General features: G+C 45.2%; 1 protein-coding gene across 1 annotated transcript; it reads left to right on the forward strand.

Moving 5' to 3' along the window:
• The first annotated feature begins 1,065 nt into the window (after positions 1–1,065).
• Positions 1,066–26,696, forward strand: LOC121272607 (EEF1A lysine methyltransferase 3-like). Its single transcript, XM_041179280.1, has 3 exons — positions 1,066–1,218; positions 4,079–4,190; positions 26,296–26,696. The coding sequence occupies exons 1-3, from the start codon at positions 1,066–1,068 to the stop codon at positions 26,694–26,696; spliced, it is 666 nt and encodes a 221-aa protein (XP_041035214.1).

The following is a 26,696-nucleotide window of genomic DNA, read 5'->3' on the forward strand; positions in this document are numbered from 1 at the left end:
TTTTGGCCCCCGTATCTCAGGAAGGATGTGCTGGCCCTGGTGAGGGTCCAAAGGAGCTTCACGAGAATGATCCTAGGAATGAAAGGCTTAACATATGAGGAACGTTTGAGGACTCTGGGTCTATACCCGAGGGAGTTTAGAAGGATGAGGGGGTATCTGACTGAAGCTTACAGAATACTTACAGAAAGGCTAGGATAGAGTGGACGTGGGGAAGATAATTCCATTAGTAGGAGAGACTAGGACCTGAGGGCACAGCCTCAGAGTAAAGGGAAGACCTTTTACGACAGAGAAACTTCTTTAGCCAGAGAGTGGTGAATCTATGGAATTCATTGCCACAGAAGGCTGTGGAGGCCAGGTCATTGAGTGTATTTAAGACCGAGATAGATAGGTTCTTGATTGGTAAGGGGATCAAGGTTACGGGGAGAAGGCGGGAGAATGGGTTTGAGAAACTTAGCAGCCATGATTGAATGGCGGAGCAGACTTGATGGGCCGATTGGCCTAATTTCTGCTCCTTTGTCTTATGGTCTTATTTTCTTGATGCAAAGTAAAACGTTTTGCTTGGATCAATAAGCGTAAGCTTTGTTGGTGAAGCTGTCATCTCCAGAAGGCTAAATGTCAATTTTGTTCTACCTCAATATCGTAATTTAATCAATTCTTTGTCTCAAGCCTCATATTCGAACCTAACCGCAAAGTAATTAGACACACGATAGAGAAAAGAATAGGGAGGTATGCCAATGGGTGAGATGAAGATGGAGGAGGCCCTCGTGGAGCATAATTGCCGACACAAACCGACTGCTTCAAATGACGTGTTTGTGCTGTAAATTCTATATAATTTATAATATGTTTACGTCGGTAACTGAGCTTTGAGGGTAACCTCAGTCTAGCGGATTTCCTGGAAAAAAGAAATTAAGTGAAACGTCCAACCATTCTATGATTTGTTCATTGAAAAATATTTTGATTACCAGTTTACTATTGACGATCAAAGTGGATGTGAAAGAGATTTACTACAGTTTGCCAAATTCTACTAGAAATTAAAGACATACGAACTGAACTGCGGAGAGGAAGATGACGACTCAGCCGAAAAGTAATGGAACTCACGTTCTTCCAGAGGACAAGGATTTAATTACCCAGCATGGCTACAAGGCGTGTGGCTTCGTTTTAAACATCGGCCTATACTCGTTTACTGAGATAGGCTTTGGCTCCATAGTCTGGGATGCAGTAAGTCTAGCTCTAATTATATATGGGGGCGCTAAAATCAGTGCTGCTGGTGCATGAAGCCATGTAATTTTCCAGCTTGTTCTCAAACGTAACACTAAAGGGCTTTTCCGATGGCTCAGATTTTATTTTGATGTTGAGCCTATGTCATACAGACCAAGATGTCGGCGGTCCCACCCCCATTCGAGGGCAGGGAACTGATATCATGATGGTCCAGGGGTGAGGGATCATTTGGATTGGCTGTGATGCCAGTAACGCTCTGCGGTAAAATGACAAATATAATCTAGGCTGTTACATAAAATGAATGATCGGGTTTATTTGCAATTGATTTAAAGCTCAAAGAAGTTTTGTTAAAATTATTTAGGCATTTGGTTAGACTACACTTGAAATAATGCACAAAGTTCTGGTTCCGCTGCAAGTGCCATTTCTAATTTGACAGCGGCCCAAAATATCAGGGGAAATGATTATCATCAGTTAATGCGCTGAACAATTTTGTTTAGCTCAAGGAACGGGTTCAGTGTTCATATAACACGGATGACCCACAATTGGCCTCACAAACCTCCACCAATCAATTTAATGAAGAGCCACGTCTGCGTTCCAATATTTTTATTAAGTTGAATTATCCGTTTGTTTCCCCTGAAACGATTCCCTTACTTGCCTTCTCCTCGTATAATCAGGCACGTGTTAAGTACTAATCACCACCCCTCTTTCCTTCCTGCTTGGTTTTCATGATCGCAGGGTGGTGGGTGATGGTGATGGGGTGGGTGGGTGGGCGAGGGGGGTGGGGTTTAGCGGGGAGGTGAAGCTGCTTCTCTGATGCAGGCTTCCCGGATTAAGGTGCCTTGAGATCTGCATATACTTGGGACCCGGGGCTCGAAAATTCAGGCTGTCGGTCTTCAGCGGGTTGGGGCGAGAATGTGGGATTCCGGCAGTGCTTATGGGCTGACTCAGGTACAGTTCACGGTGGCTACCTGAATGAGATAGACCAGTTACTGGCAGTTCATTTATAGAATGTACAGTATCCGCCGGAAGGGGCGCCATTAAGTTTCTTGGCAGCTTCTTGAACGCCACTGCGTGACTTAAACAAAGTGAGAGGCGATCCAATAGCAAAGGTGACATTCGCGAAAAACCTGTCTTTCCTAATTTGTACAATTTGCCTATTCGGGCGGTGGACGAAACAGAACACTGCGTAATCCAAACTCTGGATCACACTAGTCTGAACATTTTTCAATAACAATAGCTTACATGTGTAAAGCTCCGTTAACGTAAGGCAATGCCCCAGAGTGCTTCACAGGAGCGTAATCAGGTACCATTTGGTACCGATCATCATAATGCTACATTGTCACAGGTGATCAAAAGCTTGGCCAAAGGGCAAGTTTCAAGGAACGCCTTCAAGGAGGCTCGGGGAACAGAGAGGAGGGGTGGTTTAGCATGGTAATCCCAGACCCGAACTCTTGAGCAGCTGACGTCAGGTAGCCAATGGTGGAGCGATGGAAATTGGGCTCGCGCAAGACGTCAGGATTTCGAACGGTTTCAGGGCTGGAGTGAAAGGAGGGAGCTAGGCCTTGGAATTAATTAAACAAAAGGATGAGCATTGTAAAATAAGTGCCGCGAACCACTGTAGGCAGGCGCCGCCATTTTCTGCGCCGCAGTCCAAAATAGCGACATTCCCCACATTGGATTCTCAAACGTACAGCTTGCACGCTCCTTTATATTAGCAAACTAAAGTCAAGGGCGCTCTTACATCCTAGAAAACAGATTCCTCCCGCAATGAGTACGTGCTGCAAACAAAATCGCAGCCTTAAAGATCAGAATTCAATTTGCTGGCAGTAGCGCGTGGGTGGAATTACAACCCGTCTTTTTTTCTCGAGGAAGATGTCGCCAATAGTAAGATTTCAGTGCTTTGACTGTAATTGTAGCATGAGATGTTTACCAAGGCAGGTTGCATTACGAAAAGCAAAAATAACTGGAAAATGATAGGATGTTTGTGCGGGTGTAATGATTAAAAATTTTCAGACATTTAAATACATATAGTACTTGGTAGCATGAGCACCCTTTGTCTATTACCTATAATGAAACTGGTACCTTAAGAGAAATGCATGCATCTATTTTCTTCCTCCACAGCATGGCGCTAAAACCTACGAAAAAAATATTGCTAGAGTGCCCACAGGAGGTTTCTCCAAGAAACTGACAGTTGACGATTTGATTGTGGAATAAAAAAAACAGCTTCTATTCTTCGCTTAGCATTTTTAGGCTTCCTCTGTGGCTTGTACATGATTCCCCTCTAGAAGCCCGAGCTCACGTCCCTTTGTGATATTTTGAACTATTTGGTCTCCACGTAGTCGATGCGGGACCTATCACACGGCACAAGTGCCGTATCTAACAGTATCAAAACACAGCTATAACTGCAGAGGCCATCTTTCTTCACTTTCATTTGTGTTGCATCTACTGAACCATATATGGGCCAGCGCATTTAAGCTGGAAACCCAGCTCAATGTTCAGTGCGTGAAAATGGAGGTTGAGTTATATCATCGATTCCATCATACCTCCCCGGTACTCAGATATAATCAGCGCGAACCATTTGGCCATAATTTTAATCGATTAGCCAAACGCAAGGCTACACTGGTTGCTACTGTCCGTTAAAAGCTGCTCTCTGCCCAACGATTGTGTGGTGTGTGAATATGAATCCTCTTCCACTAGAAAACTAGCTGGCATTTAATTCTTTTGCTACCTGCAGTGCGGTGTTTAATATTCTTGCGGCTGATCTCAATGGGAAGATGTCTACCGATGCTGCTCCCTTGATTCAATGCTTCGCGTGAACACCTTTGTATCATTAATAATGTTGTGCACGTTTCCTTTGAAGGCTCTTGCTTTGCTACAGTACTTTGAGGAACAGAAGATGAGCTTCGTGCAGAAGAAGGTGATTGAGCTGGGCTCGGGCACTGGAATATTGGGCATTCTAACAGTCCTTCTAGGTGAGTAAAAATTAACTTATGTATAGCGCTGGCTAATGCTCCGTGGTTCAAATCCCTCCAGGGCAGCTGGTGGAATTTCAATTTAATTAATAAAACAAAATATGGAATTAAGGAATCTCGTGTCGGATACAGTGACTATGAAACCATTCTGGATTGTCGTAAAAACCCATCTGGTTTTCAAATGTCGTTTAGGGAAGGAAACTGCTATCCTTACCTGGACTGGCTTACATGTGACTCCAGATCCACAGCAATGTGGTTGACCCTTAACTGCCTTCTGAAATGCCCTAGCAAGCCACTCAGTTCAAGGGCTATTAGGGATGGGGAACAGATGCAGGCCTTGCCAACGACGCCCACATCCAAAGAAAGAATAAAAAAATGCATAGGAGCAGGAAAAATATGGCGAGGAACACTTCGGAGTGGAAAAAAAAAGAAGGCAACAGCTAGGTGGGATGATAAAGGCTAGTAATGTACCGAAAGATGTGCCAATAAGGAGGTTGAAGTGAAAACATACAAACATGTTTTGACCTTCTGGTCCATCCAGCCTGTCCCACATACTTTTAGTAAAGCAGCATAAACAATGTGGTTCCTTGGTGGAAGCGAATAAAACAGATACACTTCCAGGCTAATTTGGAAACAAGTATCAGGAAAAATGTATCTCTGACCAATCTAGTGAGGCAAACTAGAATGGAGCTGGCAGAGGACCTGTATTCCCCGAAATATCTATCTTTTGCAAGTGGGGATGGCCGGCCCAAGTAGACATTGGTAAGGCTCTCACTTGAAGGCAGCCTGTGTCAGTGGGAAGGAACCACCTCATGGGCGGTGGTGGCATAGTGGTATTGACACTGGACAGCTATTCCAGAGAGCCAGCATCATGCTCCGGGGTCCCAAGTTTGAATTCCACTATGGCAGATAGTGAAATTTGAATTCAATAAAAGTCTGATGGTGACCACAAAGCCCTTGTTTTAAAAATCCATCTGGTTCACTAATATCCTTTAGGGAAGGAAATCTGCTGCTCCCACCCGGTCTGACTACATGTGACTCCAGACACATAGCAATGTGGTTCACTCTTAAATGACCTCTGAACAGGACAGTGAGAGATGGGCAATAAATGCTGGCCTAGCCAGCGATGCTCACATCCCATGAGCCAATTTAAGAAAAGACCGCTTGCCCATATCTGACATTAGATAGGTGACCCCGGATCCTTGCAAAACTATTTGATTATAACAAACAACCAGCTGAAAACACCATTCATTCACTTCATTATTTTACAAATCCCGAGAACGGAAGCATGGTTTGGGAGAGGCTGGCTGTTAATATCGGAAGTTGCTGAACTCAAAGGCAGGAGTTTTCTGGCCTTGTTGGCGTTGGGGTGAGCGGTCGGGGTGGTGTGTCGGGGGTGGAGTGAACAACATGTCAAGAGGTCAAAAATTGGTTTCACACCGGCGTGAAAACACAGTGGGATCGTTCACTGGGGACCACCATGGAGGAACGCTAATCCCGCTGGAGGCCGGTGTGAATCCGCTTTAGAACCATAGAGCCATAGAAAGGTTAAGGTGCAGAAAGAGGCCATTCAGCCCATCGTGCCTGCGTCAGCCGATAAAGAGAGAAAAAAAAACTAGCCACTCATCTTAATCCAGCTTTCCGGTACCTGGTCCATAGCCTTGCAGGTTCCAGCACTTCAGATGCAGATCCATATACCTTTTGAATTAATGGGGTGTTTCAGCCTCAGCCACCAATTTAGGCAATGAATTCCAGGTGCCCTTCGCCCTCTGGATGGAAGAGTTTTTCTTCATGTCCCGTCTAATCCTTCCACCAATCACCTTAAATATATGTCCCTTTTATATTGACCTCTATGTTCTGTGCAAAGCAACCCGAACCTATCCAATCTCTCCTCATAGCTGCAATTTTCCAACCCTGACAACATTCTTGTCAATCTCCTCTGCACTCTCTCTAGGGCAATTATGTCCTTCCTGTAACTTGGTGACCAGAACTGTATACAATATTCCAGCTGTAGCCTAACTAACGTTTTATACAGTTCCAACATTACATCCATGCTTTTGTACTCAATTCTTCAGCCAATAAAGGAAAACATTCCATATGTTTTCTGGACCACCTTGTCCACCTGCCTTTCCACCTTTTAGGACCTCTGGACATACATTCCAAGGCCTCACACTTTCTCAACCCCTCTCAATAACTTCCTATTTATTGGGCATTCCCTTGCTTCTGTTGCCCTCCCCAAGTGCATTACCAGCTAATGGGATGCAAAGGAGAGCCCGACCAGAATCGTCCTCCCACACCAGCTTTACTGTTACACTGGTGGGAAAACACGCCAGTGCAGAACACACCTTGACAAGAATGACGTGCAGGAGTCGGGAGTTACTGTTAGGGCCTCACTCTGATTGCAAGCACCCGAGGAGCAGAAGGTACTGGACCCCTACTGCTACCAGATCCTGGAGGAATATGCATATCACATGCTGGATGGATTCTCATGGACATGGCCCCACCGTGAAGCAACTCCTGGAAGGTAGGAGGCCTCCATTGATGCCTTGGGTCTGCTTCAGAACATCACGGTCTTGGCCATTGGCTGCTATGGGTGATTGGCGAGGGGGTGCGAGGAAGGTCCAGTGTGATTGGGAGAAAAAGGTTTACTGTGTGGTGAGGGGAGGGGGGTGGGGGGTAGGTGGGGGGTGCAGTTCGGTGGTGAAGTTGGCAGGCGGAGACGAAGGTGTTGGGGGGATCAGCTTGGGAGGGGGTACGAAGGTGTCAGGAAGGGTGTGAAGTTGGAAGGGTGGGCTAAGGTGTTAAATGGGTGAGTTTCGGGGTGGAGATGGGTTTTTAGGGGGAAGGCATCACGAGGAGAATACAGCAAGTGGGGATGTATGTGTAAGTGGGGACGAAGGTGTAATGGAAAGAGTTCAGATGGGGGAAGGGTTTGGAGGGGGATGGAGTCAGGGGGAGGAAGGTATCCGGGGGAGGAGGAAGCTTGGAGCATGGGAGGTGTTCAGAAGGCGGAAGGTGTCTGTGGTGGAGGAAGAAGTTCAGATTGGGGAAGGAGTGCAGGGGGAGGAAGGTTTCCTGGGTGGGGGTGTGAGGTGGGGGTGGTGGGTGATTGTGCACTACATTGAGATAAGTGTGATGGATGAAGTCTCCACGCACGTGTGAGAGTGCATGCACGAGGCTCTGAAAGGCTCTCCACACACTCACACACACACACCTCTCCCTCCAGAATCTGTTGTGGTCTGGTTGCATGCAGCTGAACTGCTAGTATTTGCGGGGCAGGGTGTGGCAGTGTGGGTGAATTGGAGGTTGCAATGCGAGGACTTGTGAACCCTGTCAATGAAGCTGAACGATAACAAAACATATTATAAAATGAAAGCAAATACACTTTCAGCTTATAAAGTGACAAAATATATTCACATGTGCAATCACTTATCAGAATTTTGTAGGACTACCACTTCTTCTAGCTGTTGCTCTGACATCTACCGCAGGGCTGGAGATGGCCTGTGCAATTGTTGTTGTTTTGGATTTCCAGCATCTGCAGTTCTTTGCTTTTATCTCTGTGTTTAATTGACTGCCACTTCTCTTCAAGGAATGCCTGCCTTGAAGAAGTTTTGCTCTTCTCTCCACTAGGGTTTTCGTATTTTTTACAACTTTTCTATTTTTACTTAGTTCTGTTGAAGGGTCATGAGGACTCGAAACATCAACTGTGCTCTTCTCCACCGATGCTGCCAGACCTGCTGAGTTTTTCCAGGTATTTTTGTTTTGTTTTTCTTTTGGATTTCCAGCATCTGCAGTTCTTTGCTTTTATCTCTGTGTGCAATGGTCAGCCCTGTTGCCTCTGATGACTTTGGCTTGTGTCCTCTGGAGGTCCGAGCACTTGAAGCCCCAAATTGCTTTGCTGTCCTCCTGTGGGCCAGCTGCTCCCTTTGCGGTGACAGAGGACAAGGTTGATGGGTCACAGGCAAAGGGGACTCAGAGGGTGCGGGGGTGGGGGACTACCTCTGAGGTTCCTGAATGCATGTCCCAGGGATGTCCAGTTGCTGCTCTTCCTCCCTTCGTGGGCCTGAGGCCCATAGCCTGACTACTTGAGGCAAAGAGCACCTCGTGGGAGATCGCGGTGCCCTGTCTCCCTTTTGCAATGCCACTGCAGGATCTCACCCATGGCTGCTGTGATGGAGTGCACGTCTGCGCACATTGCTGCACTCTGCTGGGGCGTTCATCATCCTTCACATGAAGACCTCAGTACACGCACCTGTGGACACCACTTCCTCAGAGAGCATGGATAATGCACTCCTCTGACTCACTGCTGAAGGCTTCTACCTGCATGACACTTCCAAGTGTGTTGGAAGGCTGAATCCAGAGGCTCATCATCTCAATCGGACCTCACAGATGCCTCTCCTCCATGTGGTACACGGATACGATTGCTTTAGAGGGAATTACTGCATCAGAAATGTCTTTGCTCCTGTTTAACTGCAGAGCCGCGAATGTACCTGAGTTAATAAGCCACTAAAATATATCTTCCGGTGGCAGAGGGACCGATCCAGGACTCATTTCGCATGAATCACCTTCCAGCTCAAACGTTACCTGGCCCTCCCTTACCCTTCACCTACCAGGAATAAAATGACGTGGTCACAAGATTCAGAGATCAGGATTCGACTGCTTTCCTGGAAATGCTGCTTTTCGTTTCATTATTTCAAGGATTTGGGCCATGGCTGGCATTCAAACATTTATTGGCCAAACCTGTTGCATTGAAAAGGCAAGATCTTTTGTTTTCTTTAACCTTTGCTGTCCATGTGATGCACAAACATCAACAGAGTTGTTAAGGATGGAGTTCCAGAATTTTGAATCAGCGATAATGCAGCAACCGTGATGTATTTCCAAATCAGGATGGTGCATGTTTGGAGGGAACTTGCAAGTGGTTGTGTTTCCATGCGCCTGCTGCTTTTGTTTTTCTCTATAGGTGGGAAGGTGTTGTGGACAGACCTGGGCTAGTTAGTGTGTTGCATCATGCAGATAAAGAACGCTGAAGTCACTGTGCGCCAGTGGTCGGGGGATTGAATGTTTAAGGTGGTGGAAAGAGGTGAAGATCAAGTGAACTGCTTTGTACTGGCTGGTGTTGAACTTCCTAAGTGTTCTTGGAGCTTCAGTCAACTTCAACTGGAATATTGCATCCAATTCTGGGCACCGCACTTTAGGGGGGATGTGAAGGGAATAGAGAGTGGACAGAAAAGATTTACGAGAATGATTCCAGGAATGAGGAACTCGAGTTATGTACGTAAACAGTAGATTGGTCGTACAAAACTTGAATACTGCTGAAAAAAGGAACATGTTATTGAAGATTTTGGCCTTTCACCCATCAGGTCACTCCACGTGATATGAAAAACTGCTGATGGCACTGGATACTGCAAAGGCTGAGCCCTTACAATATTCCAGCAATACTACTGAAGACCCTTGCTCCCGAACTTGCTGTGCACCAACCAAGATGTTCTAGTACAGCTACAATACTGGCAGTTACCCGGCTAAATGGAAAACTGCCCAGGTGCGCCCTCTGCACAAAAAGCAAGATGAATCTAACCTAGTCATTTACCATTCCATCAGTCTGCTTTCAATCATGAGCAACTTGTTGGAAAATGTTCTCGACAGTGCTATCAAGCGGCACCTACTCAGCAATAACTTGGTCAGTGACGTTCAGTTTGGGTTCTGACAGGGCAGCTCAGCGACTGAACTTATTCCACAGTTGGCCCAAGCATGGGCAAAAGTGATGAACTGAAGAGGTGAGATGAAAGTGACCGTCCTTGACATTAAGCCAGCATTTTACCGAGTGTGGCATCAAGGATCCTGAGCAAAACTGGTGCCAATGGAAATCAGGGGGAAAACCCTCCACTGGTTGCAGTCATACCTAGCATAAAGGAGGATTTTTGTGCATGTTGGAGGTTAATCATTTCTGTCCCGGGACATCAGTGCAGGAGCTCTTCAGGTAGTGCCCAAGGCCCAACCATCTTCAGATGCCTCATCAAGAGCTTTCCCTTCATGAGATGTTCAGAAGTGAGGATGTTTGCGAATGATTGCACAATGTTCAGCATCATCCCTGGCCTGCCCTGTATCAAGTCATGGAGATCATTCAGCCTTGGCCTGATAAGGGCAAAATACATTTGCGCCACATAAATACAACACAATTACTAACTCCAACAAGAAGGAAACTAACCATCTCCCCTTAACATTCGATGGCATTACCATCACTGAATCCCTCTCTATTAACATGTTGGGAGTTACTATTGGCCAAAAGCTGAATATAACATAAATAATGTAGGTACATGAGCAGGTCAGAGGCTGGAATTCTTCGGCGAATAACTCAACCACTCTAGTCTACTATCTGCAAATCTCAAGTCAGGAGCATGCTGGAATTCTCTCCACTTGCCTTGATGAGCAAAGCTCCAACAACACTCAAGAAGCTTGACACCACCCAGCGAAAAGCAGCCCGCTTGATTGGCACCCCTTCCATCACGTTTGACATTTACTCCCTCCACCTCTGATGCACAATGGTAGTTATGTGTGCCATGTACGAGATGCTTTGCCGCAACTCAACAAGGCTCCCTTGACAGTGCCTTCCAAACGTGCGACATTCACTATCTCAATGGACAAGGATAGCAGATGCATGGGAACACAATCAGGTGCAAGTTCTCTTCCAAGCCACACACCACCTTGACTTGGAACTGTATTGCCGCTCCTTCACTGACATTGGGTCAAAATCATGGAACTCCTTTCTTAGGGGACTAAAATGATTGGCATCCAACAACTCCACAACCATGTTCCTTGGTGCTAGCTAAGACTACAATCAGTGGAGAGTTTTCTACTTGATTTCTATTGACTCCAGTTTTGCTAGGGCTCCTTGATCTCACACTCATTGAAATGCTACCTTGATGCAGAGGACGATCACTCTCACCTCACCTCCTGAGTTCAGCTCTTTTGTCCATGCTTCAGCCAAGGCTGCAATGAGGTCAGGAGCTCAGCGGACCTGGCAGAACCCAAACTGAACATCAGTGAGCAGGCTTTTGCTGAGTAAGTGCCACATGGGGTCACTGCTTTTTGTGGACATAATGGATCGTGAAAATTTCCACATTGCTGGGTAAATGCTGGTGCTGTAGCTCTGCTGGTGCAGTTTGGCTTGGGGTGTGGCTATCTCTGGAGTACAATTCTTCAGTACGATTGCAAAAATGTTGCCAAGGACTAAAGCCTTTGCAGTATCCAGTGCCTTCAGCCATTTTTAGAAAACGTGATTGGAATCAAAATGGCTGACGACTGGCATCTATGATTCTGGGGATCATCCACTCGGCACTTCTGGTTGAAGATGGTTCAAGATGGTTACAAATCCTTCAGCCTTGCCTTTTGCACTGATGTACTGGAATCACCCATCATTGAGGCTGGGATATTTGTGGAAATCAGTCCTTCAATAAACTGTTTAATTGTCTACTACCATTCTTGACAGGTTGTAGCAGGACTGAAGAGTTTCGACATGATCCGTTGCTTGCAAATCAGGAAATTAGAGCTGCATGCAATATCGGTAATGCACTAATAATGGGCGACTTCAGTTTACAGTCTTGAAGAATACAAAGGTGGATAAGTCCCCAGGGCCAGATGGGACCTACCCCAGAGTACTGAGGGAGACAAGGGAGAGGACTGCTGGGGCCTTGACAGAAATCTTTGTTTCCTCACTGGTGAGGTCTGAGAGGACAGGAGAATGACCAATGTTCCATTGTTTAAGAAGGCTAGCTGGGATAATCCAGGATATTACAGGCCGGTGAGCCTACATCAGTGGTAGAGAAATTATTGGAGAAGATTCTTCGTGTCAGGATTTACTACCATTTGGAAGCAAATGGGCGTACTAGTGAGAGGCAGCATGGTTTCGTGAAGGGGAGGTCGTGTCTCACTAACTTGATCGAGTTTTTCGAGGAAGTGACAAAGATGATCAACGATGGAAGGGCAGTGGATGTTATCTACATGGATTTCTGTAATGCCTTTGACAAGGTCCCTCATGGTAGACTGGTACAGAAGATAAAGTCGCATGGGATCAGAGGTGAGCTGGCAAGATGGATACAGAATTGGCTTGGTCATAGAAGACAGAGGGTCTCAGTGGAAGGGTGCTTTTCTGAATGGAGAGCTGTGTCTAGTGGTGTTCCGCAGGGATCAATGCTGGGACCTTTGCTGTTTGTAGTATATGTAAATGATTTGGAGGAAAATGTAACTGGGCTAATTATTAAGTTTGCAGATAATACTCGGGTTGAAGGAGTTGCAGATAGTGAAGAGGATTGTCAAAGGATACAATGGGATATAGATCAGTCGGAGACTTAGGCGGAGAAATGGCAGTTGGAGTTTAATCTGGACAAATGCGAGATAATGCATTTTGGAAGGTCTAGTACAGGTAGGAATCATACAGTAAACTGCAGAGCCATTAATTGACAAGTTCAGGGATCTGAGTGTACAGGTCCACAGGTCACTGAAAGTGGCAACGCAGATGGATAAGATAATCAGGAAGGCAAATGGCATGCTTGCCTTCATCGGCAGGGGTATTGAGTTTAAAAGCTGGGAAGTCATGCTGCACCTGCATAGAACTTTGGTTAGGCCACACTTGGAATATTGTGTGCAATTCTGGTCACCACATTAACAGAAGGATATGGAGGCATTGGAGAGGGTGCAGAGGAGGTTTACCAGGATGCTGCCTGGTCTGGAGGTTATTAGCCATGAGGAGAGGTTGGAGAAACTCAGATTGTTCTCACTAGAGTGACGGAGATTGAGGGGCGACTTGATTGAAGTTTACAAAATTATGAGTGGCATGGACAGAGTAGATAGTCAGAAGATTTTTCCCAGGGTGAAAGAGTCAATTACTAGGGGACAATAGATTTAAGATGAGAGGATAAAACTTTAGAGGAAATGTGTGGGGCAAGTTTTTACACAGAGGGTAGTGAGTGTCTGGAATTCACTGCCAGAGGAGGTGGTGGAAGCAGGTACGATAGTGGTGTTTAAGAGGCAGCTTGACAAATACATGAATAGGATGGGAATAGAGGGATACCGACCCCGGAAGTGCAAAATGTTTTAATTTGACAGGCAGTATGATCGGCGCAGGCTTGGAGGGTCGAAGGGCCTGTTCTTGTCCTGTACTTTTCTTTGTTCTCTTCTTCTTTGTACTTGTAGACTGGAAAAACCTAATTAGCGCTAATGTTGTGGAGAATGAATTGCTGGAATGTGCAGGAGATTGGAATCTGGAGTAGTACGTTGACGAATCAACTAGGGATCAGGCTATTTTAGATTTAGCATAATGTAATCAGAAAGGGCTAACTGATAACGTTACTGCAAAGGAGCCTTTTTAAAATAGTGGCCAAAATATGATAAAGTTTTACGTTAAGTTTGAAAGTGATGTGGTTCATTCTGAAACTAGGGTCTTACTCTTGAATAATGGAAATTATGAAATATGTGGGGCGATGTTGGCTATGGTGGGTTCGTAAAATATATTTAAAATGTTGACATTAGACAAGAAATGGCTAGTATTTAAAGAAATATTACATGACCTACAACAAACATACATTCCAAATGATCAGGTCGAAGCTCTTCAGTGAACAGTCCGGACTGTAAAGGGCGAGACTTCAATGAGCAGAGCGGGGCTGTAAAGAGAGTGACTTCGAGCAGTGCGGGACTATAAAGAGCGAAACTTCAGTGAGCAGAGTGGGGCTATGAACGGTGAGACTTCAGTGAGCAGAGCATGGCTTTAGTTTAAGGAAATAGTTGTTTAGTTAGAAACAAGCAAAAATTATGGCAAAGGTGCTCAGTCCAGTGTGTTATACGCCTGCAGCATGTGGGAATTTGTAGACACTCCTTGCTGCCTGGATTACCACATTTGCAGGAAGTGCCACAGAATTGATCGGCTTGAGCAACAGGTTTCAGAGCTTGAGTGTCAGCTGGACACACAGCGATGCATCCGCGATGCTGAGGTTTACATGGATAGCACATTTTTAGATGTGGTCACTCCGCAGCCTAAGGAAGAGCAGTCAGAGAGGGAATGTGTGTCCATCAGTCAAAAGGAGGGCTGGTCGTCAGGAAAGCCCCAGAGTGCATCTCACTCAAGAACCATTTCTTTGTGTTGGGAAATGGGGAGAGTGAAGGTTGCTCTGGAGATTGCAACCAGAGCCAACTTAACAGCGCTATGGGTGGCTCAGCTACACAAGGAGGGGGGGAGGAGTAAGAGTGTAAGAACAATTGTGGTAGGGGGCTCAATAGTGAGGGGTGCAGACATGCACTTTTGTAGCCATAGACGTGACTCCAGGATGGTGTGTTGAGTCCCTGGTGCCAGGGTCAAGGATGTCACAGAACAACAGGACATTCTGAATGAGGGAGGGGTGGGAGAATTCAGAGGTCGTGGTTCACATTGGTACCAACCACATCAGCAGAAATAGGAATGAGGTCCTGCAACAATCATTTAGGACCTCAAAGGTTGTAATCTCTGGATTACTCCCCATGCCACTTGCTAGTGAGTATAGGAAAAGGAGGATAGAGAGTTTGAATGTGTGGCTGAAAAGACGATGCAGGAGGGAGGGCTTTAGTATCTTGGATGACTGGGTCTGTTTCTGGTGAAGGTGGGGCCTGTACAAATTGGATGATCAGACAGGTTGCACCTGAACTGGAACAGGGCCAACATGCATGTGGGGAGAATTACTGGTGCTATAGCGGGGGGTGGGGGAGGGGGGAGTGTGGGGCAGGGGGAGGTGGGGAGGGGTGGTGGGCAGGGAGCTTTATGCAAATTTGGCAGAGGGGTGGGATAGAGTGGAGGTAGAGTAGGGGATGATGCACAGCCAAATATACAGAATAAACAAAGTAAGTCTGGAAGGCAGAGCAAATACAGAGTTCTTCATGCACAAGGGAATAATGCAAGCTAGATTGCATCTATTTTAACACAAGGAATCGTACAAGTAAGGCAGATGAATTGAGGGTGTTATTTAACACATGGGAATATGATATTGTTACTATCACAAGGACTTGGGTGAGGGAAGGGCAGGACTGGCAGGTCAATGTTTCATGGTATAGAATCTTCAGGTGTGCCATGGGTTGGGGGGTGGGGAGCAGGGTGGGTGGAGAAGAGGAGGTGTCATTGCACTATTGATCAAAGAGTCAACTACGCAGTAAGGAAGGATGGTATCTTAGAAGATTCCTCAAATGAGGCTATATGGGTAGAACGTAAAAACAAATAAAGGGCAATCATTTTTCTGGGAGTTCACTCTGGCAGTGGAGAATAGAGGCGCAGATGTGTAGGCAAATCTCAGAGAAGCGTAAAAATGATAGGGTAACAATAGTAGGGGATTTCAACTTCCTCAATATTAACTGGTATCGTGTTAGTATGAAAAGCGTAGAGCGGGCAAAATTCTTAAAGTGCATCCAGGAGAGCTTTTTGAGTCAGAAGGCAGAAAGCCCTGCAAGCAAACAAGTGGTACTGGACCTAATATTGGGGAATTAAGACCAGGCAAGCGGAATAAGCATCAGTGGGGGAGCATTTCGGGGATAGAGACCAAAGCTCCCTAAGATTTAAGGTGGCTATGGAAAAGGAAAAAGAAAAACCCGAAATAATGGTCCTGAATTGGGGGGAGGTCGATTTCAATATAAGACAGGACCTGGCCAAAGTGGGAGCAGCTAGTAGTATGAAAGTCTGATCAGACCAGTGGGAGTCATTCAAAAAGGAAATAGTGAGAGTTCAGGGCCAACATGTTCAGCAAAAGTGAAAGGTAGGATCAGCAAATCCAGGGAACACTGGATATCAAGGAATATAAAGGATTGGATAAGGCAAAAAAGAAGAGGATTATGGCAGTTACAGGAGACTGAAAACAGTGGAAGCCCCAGAGGAGTGTAAAAAGTGTAGGGGTAAGTTATGACACTGCAGTTGGTAAAGTTGTTATTTAAAAATCCCAGAGGGAAACTTTAAAAACTGTCATAACGTATATTTCAGTTGCAAGTCTGAAATCAGGCATAAAACCACCAGTTCTCGACAGGTTTTTTCACATCAAACTACATGAGACATTTATTACTTGACACAAGTTAAACCTATACACATGGCTACAAATTGCTACTATCGTAACTTTTAACTAATTCCCAAAATAATCTCCACTAATGCCCGAGCAACCCATAGACTTTTAGCAGACACCGGGCAAAGCATTTTCACACCACAACTTTAAACTGAGGTTCCTTTCCCTTTGGTTCCTGCGCAGGCAGTTTTAGGCTTACAGCTGCTTTGATGTTACATGCCTGTGCTCTGCACATACAACAATGCTCACTGTTATATCCAGCACATCCCTTTGAATGTAAATTCTCATTGTATCACCAGCCCCTTTGAACACCACCTCTTCTAATAACAATTAAGCTCCCTTCATAGTATCCATTTTATTAGTAATGTAAACATTGCTGGGTCCCCATTAGCTCAGTGCCAGATTTCACTTCCCTTCGTGAATGCTCTCTTCAAATAATTGCAAATGCACTTTACCTCTCTTACACATCAAAACTAGTCTACATCAGATCACTCAGACTAACTGGCTTTAATCCAATTAAGATACACCCACAGACTAAGCCTCTGCTTAAAAAATAATTATTTCCAACAATATTATACACATCAATAGCTTCATGACAAGTGGTGCTTAAAAACGTAATTAGGAGAGCGTAGAGGAGGCATGAAAACACTGGTAGACAAGGTAACGGAAAACCCCAAGGCATTTTATAAATATATTAAGCTCAAGAGGATAACCAGGCAAAGTTTAGGGCCCATTAGGGACCAAAGTGGCAACCTGTGCGTGGAGCCAGTGGATGTAGGTGAGGGTTTAAATGATTGCTTTACATCTGTATTCACTTTGAAGAAAGACGATGTAGGTGTAGAAATCTGGGAGGGGGACTGTGATATACTTGAACAAATTAGCATTGAAAGGGCGGAGATATTAATGGTTTTAGTGGTCTTAAAATTTGATAAATCACCAGACCCAGGCTGCTATGTAAGGCAAGAGAGGAGATTGCAGGGGCTCTGACACTAATTTTCAAATCCTCGTTGGCCACAGGAAAGGTGCCATAGGCCTGGAGGAGAGCGATGTGGCGCCATTATTGAAGAATGTTAGTAGGAGTCAACCAGGTAACTACAGGTCAGTGAGTCTAACATGAGTGGTAGGGAAACTATTGGAAACAATTCTGAGGGCTAGGATTACTCTCCACTTGGCGAGACAGGGTTTAATCAGGGATAGTCAGCATGGCTTTGTCATGGGGAGATCATGTCTAACAAATTTGATATAATTTTTCGATGAGTTGATTAGATGTGTAGATGAGGGTGGTGCAGTTGGTGTAGTCTACATGGAATTCAGTAATAATTTTGGCAAGGTTCTGTATGTGAGAATGGTCAAAAAATTAAGAGTGCATGGAATCCAGAGCAATTTGGCAAATTGGATCCAAAGTTGGCTTAGTGGCAGGAGGCAGAGGGTGATGGCCGAAAGTTGTTTTTGCGATTAGAAGCCTATGATGAGTGGTGTGTCGCAGAGATCAGTGCTGGGCCCCTTGCCCCTTTGTAGTGTGGATAATGATTTAGACGTGAATATAGGAGGTATGATCAGTACATTCACAGATGACTTGAAAATTGGTGGTGCCATAAATAGTGAGGAAGAAAGCCTTAGACTACATGGTGATGTAGATGGGCTGGTAAGATGGGCAGAGCCATGCCAATTGGAATTTAATCCTGAGAAGTGTGAGGTGATACATTTTGGGAGGACTAACACTGCAAGGGAATACACAATATAAGGACCTTAGGAAGTATAGAGGATCAGACGGACCTTGGTGTATATGCCCATAGATCCCTGAAGGCAGTAACGCAGGTATATAAGGTGGTTAAGAAGACAAATGGGATACTTGCCTTTATTAGCTAAGGCATAGAATGTAAGAGCAGGGATGTTGTATTGGAGCTATATAAAATGCTAGTTATGCCACAGCTGGCGTACCGTGTGCAGTTCTGGTCGCCACACTATAGGAAGGATGTGATCACACTGGAGAGGGTGCAAATGCGATTCACCAGGGTGTTGCCTGGGCAGAAACGTTTCAGCTATGAAGAGAGGCTGTATAGGCCAGGGTTGTTTTCCTTAGAGCAGAGAAGGATGAGGGCGGGGGGGGCGGGGGTGGGGGGGGAGTGGGGACATAATATGGGTATACAAAAGTATGAGAGGCAGTAATAGGGTAGATAGGAAGAGACTTTTTCCCATAGAGAGGTGTCAATAACCAGGGGCATCAATTTAAGGTAAGGGGAAGATGGTTTATAGGGGATTTGAGGAAAATTGTTTTCGCCCAGAGGGTGGTTGGAATCTGAAACACACTGCATGAGGGGGTGGTAGGGGCACGAACCCTCACCAAATTTAAGAAATATTTAGAAGAATACTTGAAACGCCATAGCATACTGGGCTACGGGATTAGAATAGATAGTTGCTTGATGGCTGGCACGGACATGATGGGCTGAAGAGCCTGTTCCTGAGCTGCTTAACTCTATGACTCTACGATACAAAACTTCAACAGAGAAGTTTAATTCGCCATGGCTAAAAAATTAAGTTGAACATTGCAGTAGATCAAAGGGGAGTGTCTTACAAAGTTGTCAAAAATGTGGCAAACCCGAGGATTGGGGAAAATTTAGAATCCAGCAATGCAGGGCCAAGAAACTGATAAAGAAAAGGGAAAAATAATTTCAATGTAAGAATGTGAGAAATATCAGGGTGGACAGTAAAAGCTTATTTTAGCACGTGGAAAGGAAAATATAAGCAAAGGCAGATGTGGGTCTTATTACAGGTGGAGACAGGAGAATTTGTAATTGAGAACAGAGTAATGGTGATGAAATTAACCAGCCACTTTATATCTGTTTTCACGAGGAAGATTCAGAAAATCTCCCAGAAATACGACGGAATGAATGGACTTGAAAGAAATTACTATTAATAAAGAGGTACTGCTCGAAAAATTAATTGGCTTTCAGTTTGATAAATCAACTGGACTAGATGAGTTACGTCCCTGCGTCTTAAAGGAGATCACTATAGAGAAAAGGTTATCTTTCAAATTTCTATATATTCTGGAAAGTTTCTGAAAGGCAAATGCACATGGGATACAGGGTAATTGGATAAGATGGATACAAAATTAGCTTAGTTGTAGGAGAGATATGGTGATGAGAGAAAAATGCTTTAGTGACTGGAAGCCAGTGTCCAGTGGCATAGCGCAGGGGTCTGTGCTCCGTCCCCCATTATTTGTCATTTATATAAACAACATAGATGACTATTTTAGGATTAATAAATTTGTGGATGATACAAATATTGGCCGGGTGGTTAACAGTGACGTTGAGTGTCCTGGGCTACAGGAACATATAGACGGGATTGTCAGATGGGCAGATAAGTGGCAGATGGAATTTAACACTGAAAAGTTTGAGGTGATACACTTTGGAAGGAATAATTTGACAAGGAAGTATTCAATGAACGGCATGACACTAAGAAGTTCTGAGGAACAAAGGGACCTAGGCGTGTGTGTCCATAGATGTCTGAAGGTGGAGGGGCATGTCAGTGGGGTGGTGAAAAAGGCATATGGGACACTTACCTTTATCAATCGAGGCATAGATTACAAAAGTAGGGAGGTCATTTTGGAGTTGTATAGAACCTTGGTGAGGCTGCAGCTGGAGTACTGTTTGCAGTCCTGGTTGCCACATTATAGGAAGGATGTGGTTGCACTGGAGGGGGTGCAGAGGAGATTCACCACGATGTTGCCTTGCATGAAACATTTAAGTTATGAAAAGAAGTTGGATAGGCTTAGGTAGTTTTCGTTGATGCAGAGAAGATTGAGGGGAGACCTGATCGAGGTGTAAAAGTTTATGAGGGGCATGGACAGGGTGGATAGGGAGCAGCTGTTCCCCTTAGTTGAAAGGTCAGTCACGAGGGGATACAAGTTCAAGGTGAGGGGCAATAGTTTTTGGGGGATGTGATAAAAAATCTTTTTACCCAGAGGGTTGTGAGGGTCTGGAATGCGCTGCCTGGGAAAGTAGTGAAGGCGGGTTGCCTCACATCCTTTAAAAAGTACCTGGATGAGCACTTGGCACGTCATAACATTCAAGGCTATGAGCCAAGTGCTGGTAAAGGGGTTAGATAGGTATGTCAGGTGTTTCTCACGTGTTGGTGCAGACTCGATTGGCCAAAGGGCCTCTTCTGCACTGTGTGATTCTGTGATTCTTTGACTCTGTGACTGCAAAGTAGCAAATTTAATCCCACTCTTTAAGGAAGGGGGATGGGGTGGGATAGATAAAACGGAGAACTACAGACCTGTTATTTTAATATTAGTCTTAGGGAAAATGTTACAATCTATCATAAAGGATGTGATAACTGGACACATAAATACTGATATGATTGGGCAGAGTCCACATGGATTTATGAAAGGGAAATCAAGTTTGGCAGACCTGTTGGGGTTTTTGAGGATGTTACTTGTGTCATAGGCAAAGAAGAACCAACTGATGTGATGTGTTTAAATTTTCAGAGGGCTTTTGATAGGGCCCATCATAAGAGTTTAGTGAGCAAAATTAAAGCACATGTTATTGGGGGCATTATACTCAAGTATTGAGAATTGGTTAACAGACAGAAAACAGAGAGTAGGAATAAACTTGTGGGATACCTCAAGGATCAATACTGGGGCTAGCTGCTCACAACCTATATAAATGATTTGGAAGTGGGAATCAAATGTAATATTTCTAAATTTGCTGATGGCACAAAACTTCTCGGGGGCATAAGTTGTCAGGAGGAATCCAGGGGGCTTCAAAGGGATTTGGACCGGCTTAGTGAATGGGCAAGAACACGGCAGATGGGATATAATGTGACTAACTGTGTGGTTATCTACTTTGGTAGAATAAACAGGATGATAGAGTATTTCTTCACTGATGAGAGGCTGAGAAGTGTTATGTTGGAAAGGAGCTGGGTGCCCTTGTTCATGAGTCACTAAAAGCTAGAATGCAGGTGCAACCAGCAATTAGGAAGGCAAATGGTATGCTAGCACCCATGACAAGGGATTTGAGTACAGGAGTAAATATGTATTTGTGCAATAGCATAGAGCCTTGGTGAGGCCGTGCCTTAGAGAAATATTTACACTTTTCATCTTCTTACCTAAGTAATGACAACTTGCCATGGAAATATTGTGATGGTAGTTCACCGGGCTAACCCAAGGGATTGCAGTCTTGTTTTATGAGGAGAGATTGAGGAAACTGGGCCAGTTTTCTTTAGGGTTTCAAATGATGAGAGGTGACCTCACTGAAACTTACAAACATCTGACAAGGCGTAACGGGGTAGATGCAGACAGGATGTTTCCCCGGGCTGATGAGTCTAGAATCAGGGGTTCTAGTCTCAGAAAAAGGAACAGGCAATTTAAGACTGAGATGTGGAGGAATTTCTCTGCACTAGAGGGCTGTGAAAGCTAAATCACTGAGCATTTTCAAGACGGAAATCGATAGATATCTGGATAAAGTGACATTAAGGGATTTTGACATGGTTGGGAAAATGGTATAGAGGTAGTTGATCAACCATAATCTATTTGAATGGTGGTACACAGGCTCGACGGGCTGAATGGTCAACTCCTGTTCCTATATCCCCATGTTCCTTATATCTGCTTATATCTGCCTATTGCATGCTCCTTGCTTGTTTGGCACGTGAGCCATGCTGTGTTGTAGCTTAACTAGGCTGACCCCTCATTTTCGGTATGCTTTGTGTTACTCCTGGCCAGCCTTTCCGTTCTTTTCATTGAATCAGTGTTGATCCACTGATTTGACAATAACACATGACCATGAGTTTTCAGATTGTGATTTTTTTAATTCAGTTATTGGATGTGGTCATCGCTGGCTAGGCTAACGTTTATTTCTCAGCCCTCATTGCGCTTGGGAAGGTGGTGGTGAGCTGCCTTCTTGAACAGCTGCCTTCCATGTGGTGTAGGTACACTCACAGTGCTGTTGGGGAGGGAGTTCCTGGACTTTGACCCAGCGACAGTGAAGGAACAGCAATATATTTCCAAGTCTCGATGGCGAGAGGCTTGGAGAGGAACCTCCAGGTTATGATGTTCCCACATGTCTGCTGGCAATGTCCTCCTAGGTTGTAGCGGTCGTGAGTTTGGAAGGTGTTGCATAAGGAGCCTTGGTGGGTTGCTGCATTGCATCCTGCTTAAGGTACAAAGTGCTGTCACTGTGCGTCCGTGGTGGTGGGAGAGAATGTTTGTGGAAGGACTGCCAATCAAGTGTGCTTCTTTGTCCTGGAACAAAAAGAAAAATACCTGGAAAAACTGAGCAGATCTGACAGCATCTGCGGAGAGGGATACAGATGATGTTTCGAGTCCATATGACCCTTCATCAGAACTAAGACATATGAGATTAAATATAAGCTGGTAGAGGGGAGTCAGTGGGACAGGTAGAGCTCAATAGGGGGCTAGTGACAGGTGGAGACCAAGAGGAAACTGCCAAAGATGTCATAGACAAAAGGGTAAAGGGGTGTTGACGGTGGTGATATGGTCTAAAGGATGTGCTAATGGGGACATTAAGGGTAGAAAGCAGAACGAGCAAGTGGGAGATGGCCTTAGTGGGGGTGGGGTGTGTGGAAGGAATTGAAATGGGCTAAAAGGTAGAGATGAAACAATAGATTGAAATACATTCATAAATAGGAGGGAAAAGGAAAATATATTTGGAAAAAAATTATAAATTATTGGAAAAAGGGGGATTGGAAAGGGGGTGGGATGGAGGAGACAGTTCATGATCTGAAATTGTTGAACTCAATACTTAGTCCGGAAGGCTGTAAAGTGCATATTCAGAAGATGATGTGCTGTTCCTCCAGTTTGCGTTGACCTTCACTGGAACATTGCAGCAGGCCAAGGACAGACATGTGGGCATGAGAGCAGGATGGTGTGTTGAAATGGCAAGTGACAGCGAGGTCTGGGTCATGCTTGTGAAGGTGTTCCACAAAGTGGTCACCCAGTCTGTGTTTGGTCTCTCTAATGCAGAGGATACCGCCTTGGGAGCAGCAAATGCGTTAGACTAAATTGAGGGAAGTGCAATTTAAGTGCTGCTTCACTTGAAAGGAGTGTTTGGGCCCTTGGACGGTGTAGAGGAGGGAAGTAAAGGGGCAGTTGTTGCACCTTCTGTGGGTTCATGGGAAGGTGCCGTGGGTTGAGGTGTAGGGGGTGATGGAGGAGTGGGCCAGGGTTTCCCAGAGGGAACGATCCCTGCGGAAAGCCGCAAGGGGGTGTGAAGGGAAGATGTGTTTGGTGGTGGCATCATGCTGGAGTTGGCGGAAATGGCAGAGGATGACCCTTTGAATGCGGAGGCTGGTGGGGTGACAAGTGAGGACAAGGGAGATCCTTTCATGGTTCTCAGAAGGAGAGGAGGGTGTAAGGGTGGATGCGTGGGATGTGGGCTGGACATGGTTGAGGGCCCTGTCAACCACTGTGGGTGGAAAACCTCATTTAAGGAAGAAGGAAGACATGTCAGATGAATTGTTATTGAAAGTGGCATCATCAGAACAGATGCGACAGAGCCAAAGGAACTGATAGAATGGGATGGAGTCCTTTCAGGAAGCGGGATGTGAGGGGTGTAAGGACTCGAAACATCAACTGTATCCCTCTCCACAGATGATGTCAGAACAGATGAGTTTTTCCAGGTAATTTTGTTTTTGTTTTAGATTTCCAGTGTCCACAGTATTTTGCTTTCATTTTTGCTTTGTCCTGGATTATGTCAAGCTTCTTGAGTGTCATTGGATCAGCACTCATTCAGGAAAATGGGGAGGATTCCATCACACTCTTAACCTGTGCTTTTTAGATGTGGACAGGCCTTGGGGAGTCAGGATGTGAGTTACTCACTGTAGGGTTCTTAGTCTGACCTGGTCTTGTAACCACAGTATTTATCTGGCTAGTCCAATTCAGGTTCTGGTCAAAAGTTACTCCCAGGGTATTGATTGTGGGGGGATTCATCGATGGTAATGCCAGTAAACGTCAAATGTCGATGGTCAGCTTCTCTCTTGTTGGAGATGGCTATTCCCTGGCTCGTGTGTGGCGTGAATGCTACTTACCACTTCTAAGAGCAAGTCTGGATATTGTCTAGGTCCTGCTGCAACTGGACATGGACTGCTACAATATCTGAGTAGTTGCGAATGATGCTGAGCATAGTGAAATCATCAGCAAACACCCCCACTTCTGAAATTCTGATGGAAGGAAGGTAATTGATGAAGCAGTTGAAGATGACTGATCCTGGGACACTACCCTGAGGCACTCCTGCAGTGATGTCCTGGAAGTGAGATGATTGTGCAAGATGGTTAAGCAAAATTCTGACGCTTCATGGCTGCTAAGTTTTGTGTTGCTAGACCTGTTTGAAATCTCTCCCATTTAGCATGATGGTGGTGCCACATAACATGATCGAGGGTATATCCATGCGAAGACTGGACTTCGCTTCCTCAAGCACTGATCTGTGGCTGTTGGCACTGCCAAAATACAATCATGGACAGGTGTATTTGTGACAGGTAGAATGGTGAGGACGAGTTTTTTCCCTTTCGTTCATTCCATCACCATCTGCCACAGACCCAGTGCAGCAACAATGTCGACTCGTAATGGTGCTACCCAACCACTCATGGTGATGGACATTGAAGTTCCCAGGCCAGAGAGCACTTTTGCGTTTTCCACCCTTGCTTCCTCTAAATAGTGTTTGACATTGAGGACTACTGATTCATCAGCTGTGCTGGGGCGTGGTGAGGGCTTGTGGTGCTGGGGTGGGGAAGATTGAGCAGGTTGGCATTGGTAAGTAGTCATCAGAGGAACCTTCCCTTGCTTATGTGTCATATGATGCCACGAGACTTCATGGGGTCCTGAGTAATTTTTAAGGATTCCCACGGCAACTCCTTCCGACTGCATATCACTGTGCCACCACTCCTGGTGAGTCTATCCCGACGGTCAGAGAGGGCACACCCATTGAGGGTGATAGTGGTATCTGGGACATTTTCTGTATGGTCTCATTCCATGAGCATGAACATGTCAAACTGTTGCTTGACTAGTTTGTGGGACAGCTCTCCCAATTTTGGCACAAACCCATATATGTTAATAAGACGGACTTTGCAGGGCCAACACTAATGTGCATGCATTCTCTCTGCAGTGCTGAAGTCGATTCCAGGTGCTCTGTCCTCTTTCATTTCATATCAAACTTTCTACAGTCGTTTGTTGGACTGCATGGTTTGCTAGGCATTTCAGAGGGCATTTAAGACTCAACCACATCTGTGTAGGTCTGGAGTCACGTGCAGATCAGGCCTGGTAAGTGTGCAGCTTTCCTTCCTCAAAAGGCATTCAGAACCAAATGGGTTTTGACGACAATGGCTTCATGGCCATCATTAATGAGGTCAGTTTATTCAAAAGAACACAAACCTGGTTTTATTAATTGAATTAGCATTCCAGCAGGTGCTGTAGCTTTTGAACCAATGCTTTCCTGCTGTTTTGACTTGGGCGTTTCGATCAATAGCCCAATGACATTACCACTACCTCACGTCCTCCCACAGGTCGGAACTGAGAAAGACCTGGATGTAGTAATCAACAGCAGGGCCCTGCTGCCTTGAGAATTCTTGGGGTCCATTTTCAATGCTGAGGACATGCCGAGCATTCTTCTTCCCACTGTGAAGAAATGTGCCATTACTGCTGCATGGGCAGGACATACCCAGGGATGGTGATAGAAGAGGTTGGAAGATTGTCTGAAGGGTTGGATTTTTAAAGCTTGCTATAGTTCTCCCAAATTTGGCACAAGTCCCCAGAGGTTATTGAGGAGCACTTTGCAGGGTTGTCTGGGCGGTACGTGCCGTTCTAGTTTCCAGTGCCTCGTTTGATGCTGGGTGTCCCATCCCGCTTTTTCTTTTTCATTCTTTCCGAACTGGTTTGATACAACTCAATGGCTTACCAGACTACTTCAGAGGTCAGTTCAGAGTCAATCGTGTTACTGCAGACCTGGGTCACATTGGGCCAGACAGAGTAAGGACCGCATATATTCTGTCCTAACTAACAGAGACAGAGATAGCTCTTTATCTTGTTTCAGGCGGAGACGTCACCATTACAGACAAGCCAGAGGTTCTGAAGCAAATGGAATGGAACGTTGCGGTCAATATTCCTTCCTCCTGCAGATCTCGTATCAAAGTCCGTGCCCTATCCTGGGGTTACGATCACACTTCATTTCCTTCAGACTACGACTACATCCTTTGTGCGGATATCATGTATGATTCTGAAAGTTTTCCTTTAATTTTAAAGACACTTCTGCATCTCAGCAATGAAAATACGATTATTTATTTCGCCTCCACAATGTCAATAGGCCATGGTTTGATTAATTCCGGTTATAAGTTTCTGTCTCAGCATTTTAACTCCAAGCTTGTTTACAGAAACGAAGCCAAAGATGTCCGAGTGTACAAAATGACTAAAATGAGCAATAATGATTTAGCTTAA

This window comes from Carcharodon carcharias, chromosome 2 (genome assembly GCF_017639515.1).
Source record: "Carcharodon carcharias isolate sCarCar2 chromosome 2, sCarCar2.pri, whole genome shotgun sequence".
In the NCBI taxonomy this organism is placed as follows: Eukaryota; Metazoa; Chordata; class Chondrichthyes; order Lamniformes; family Lamnidae; genus Carcharodon; species Carcharodon carcharias.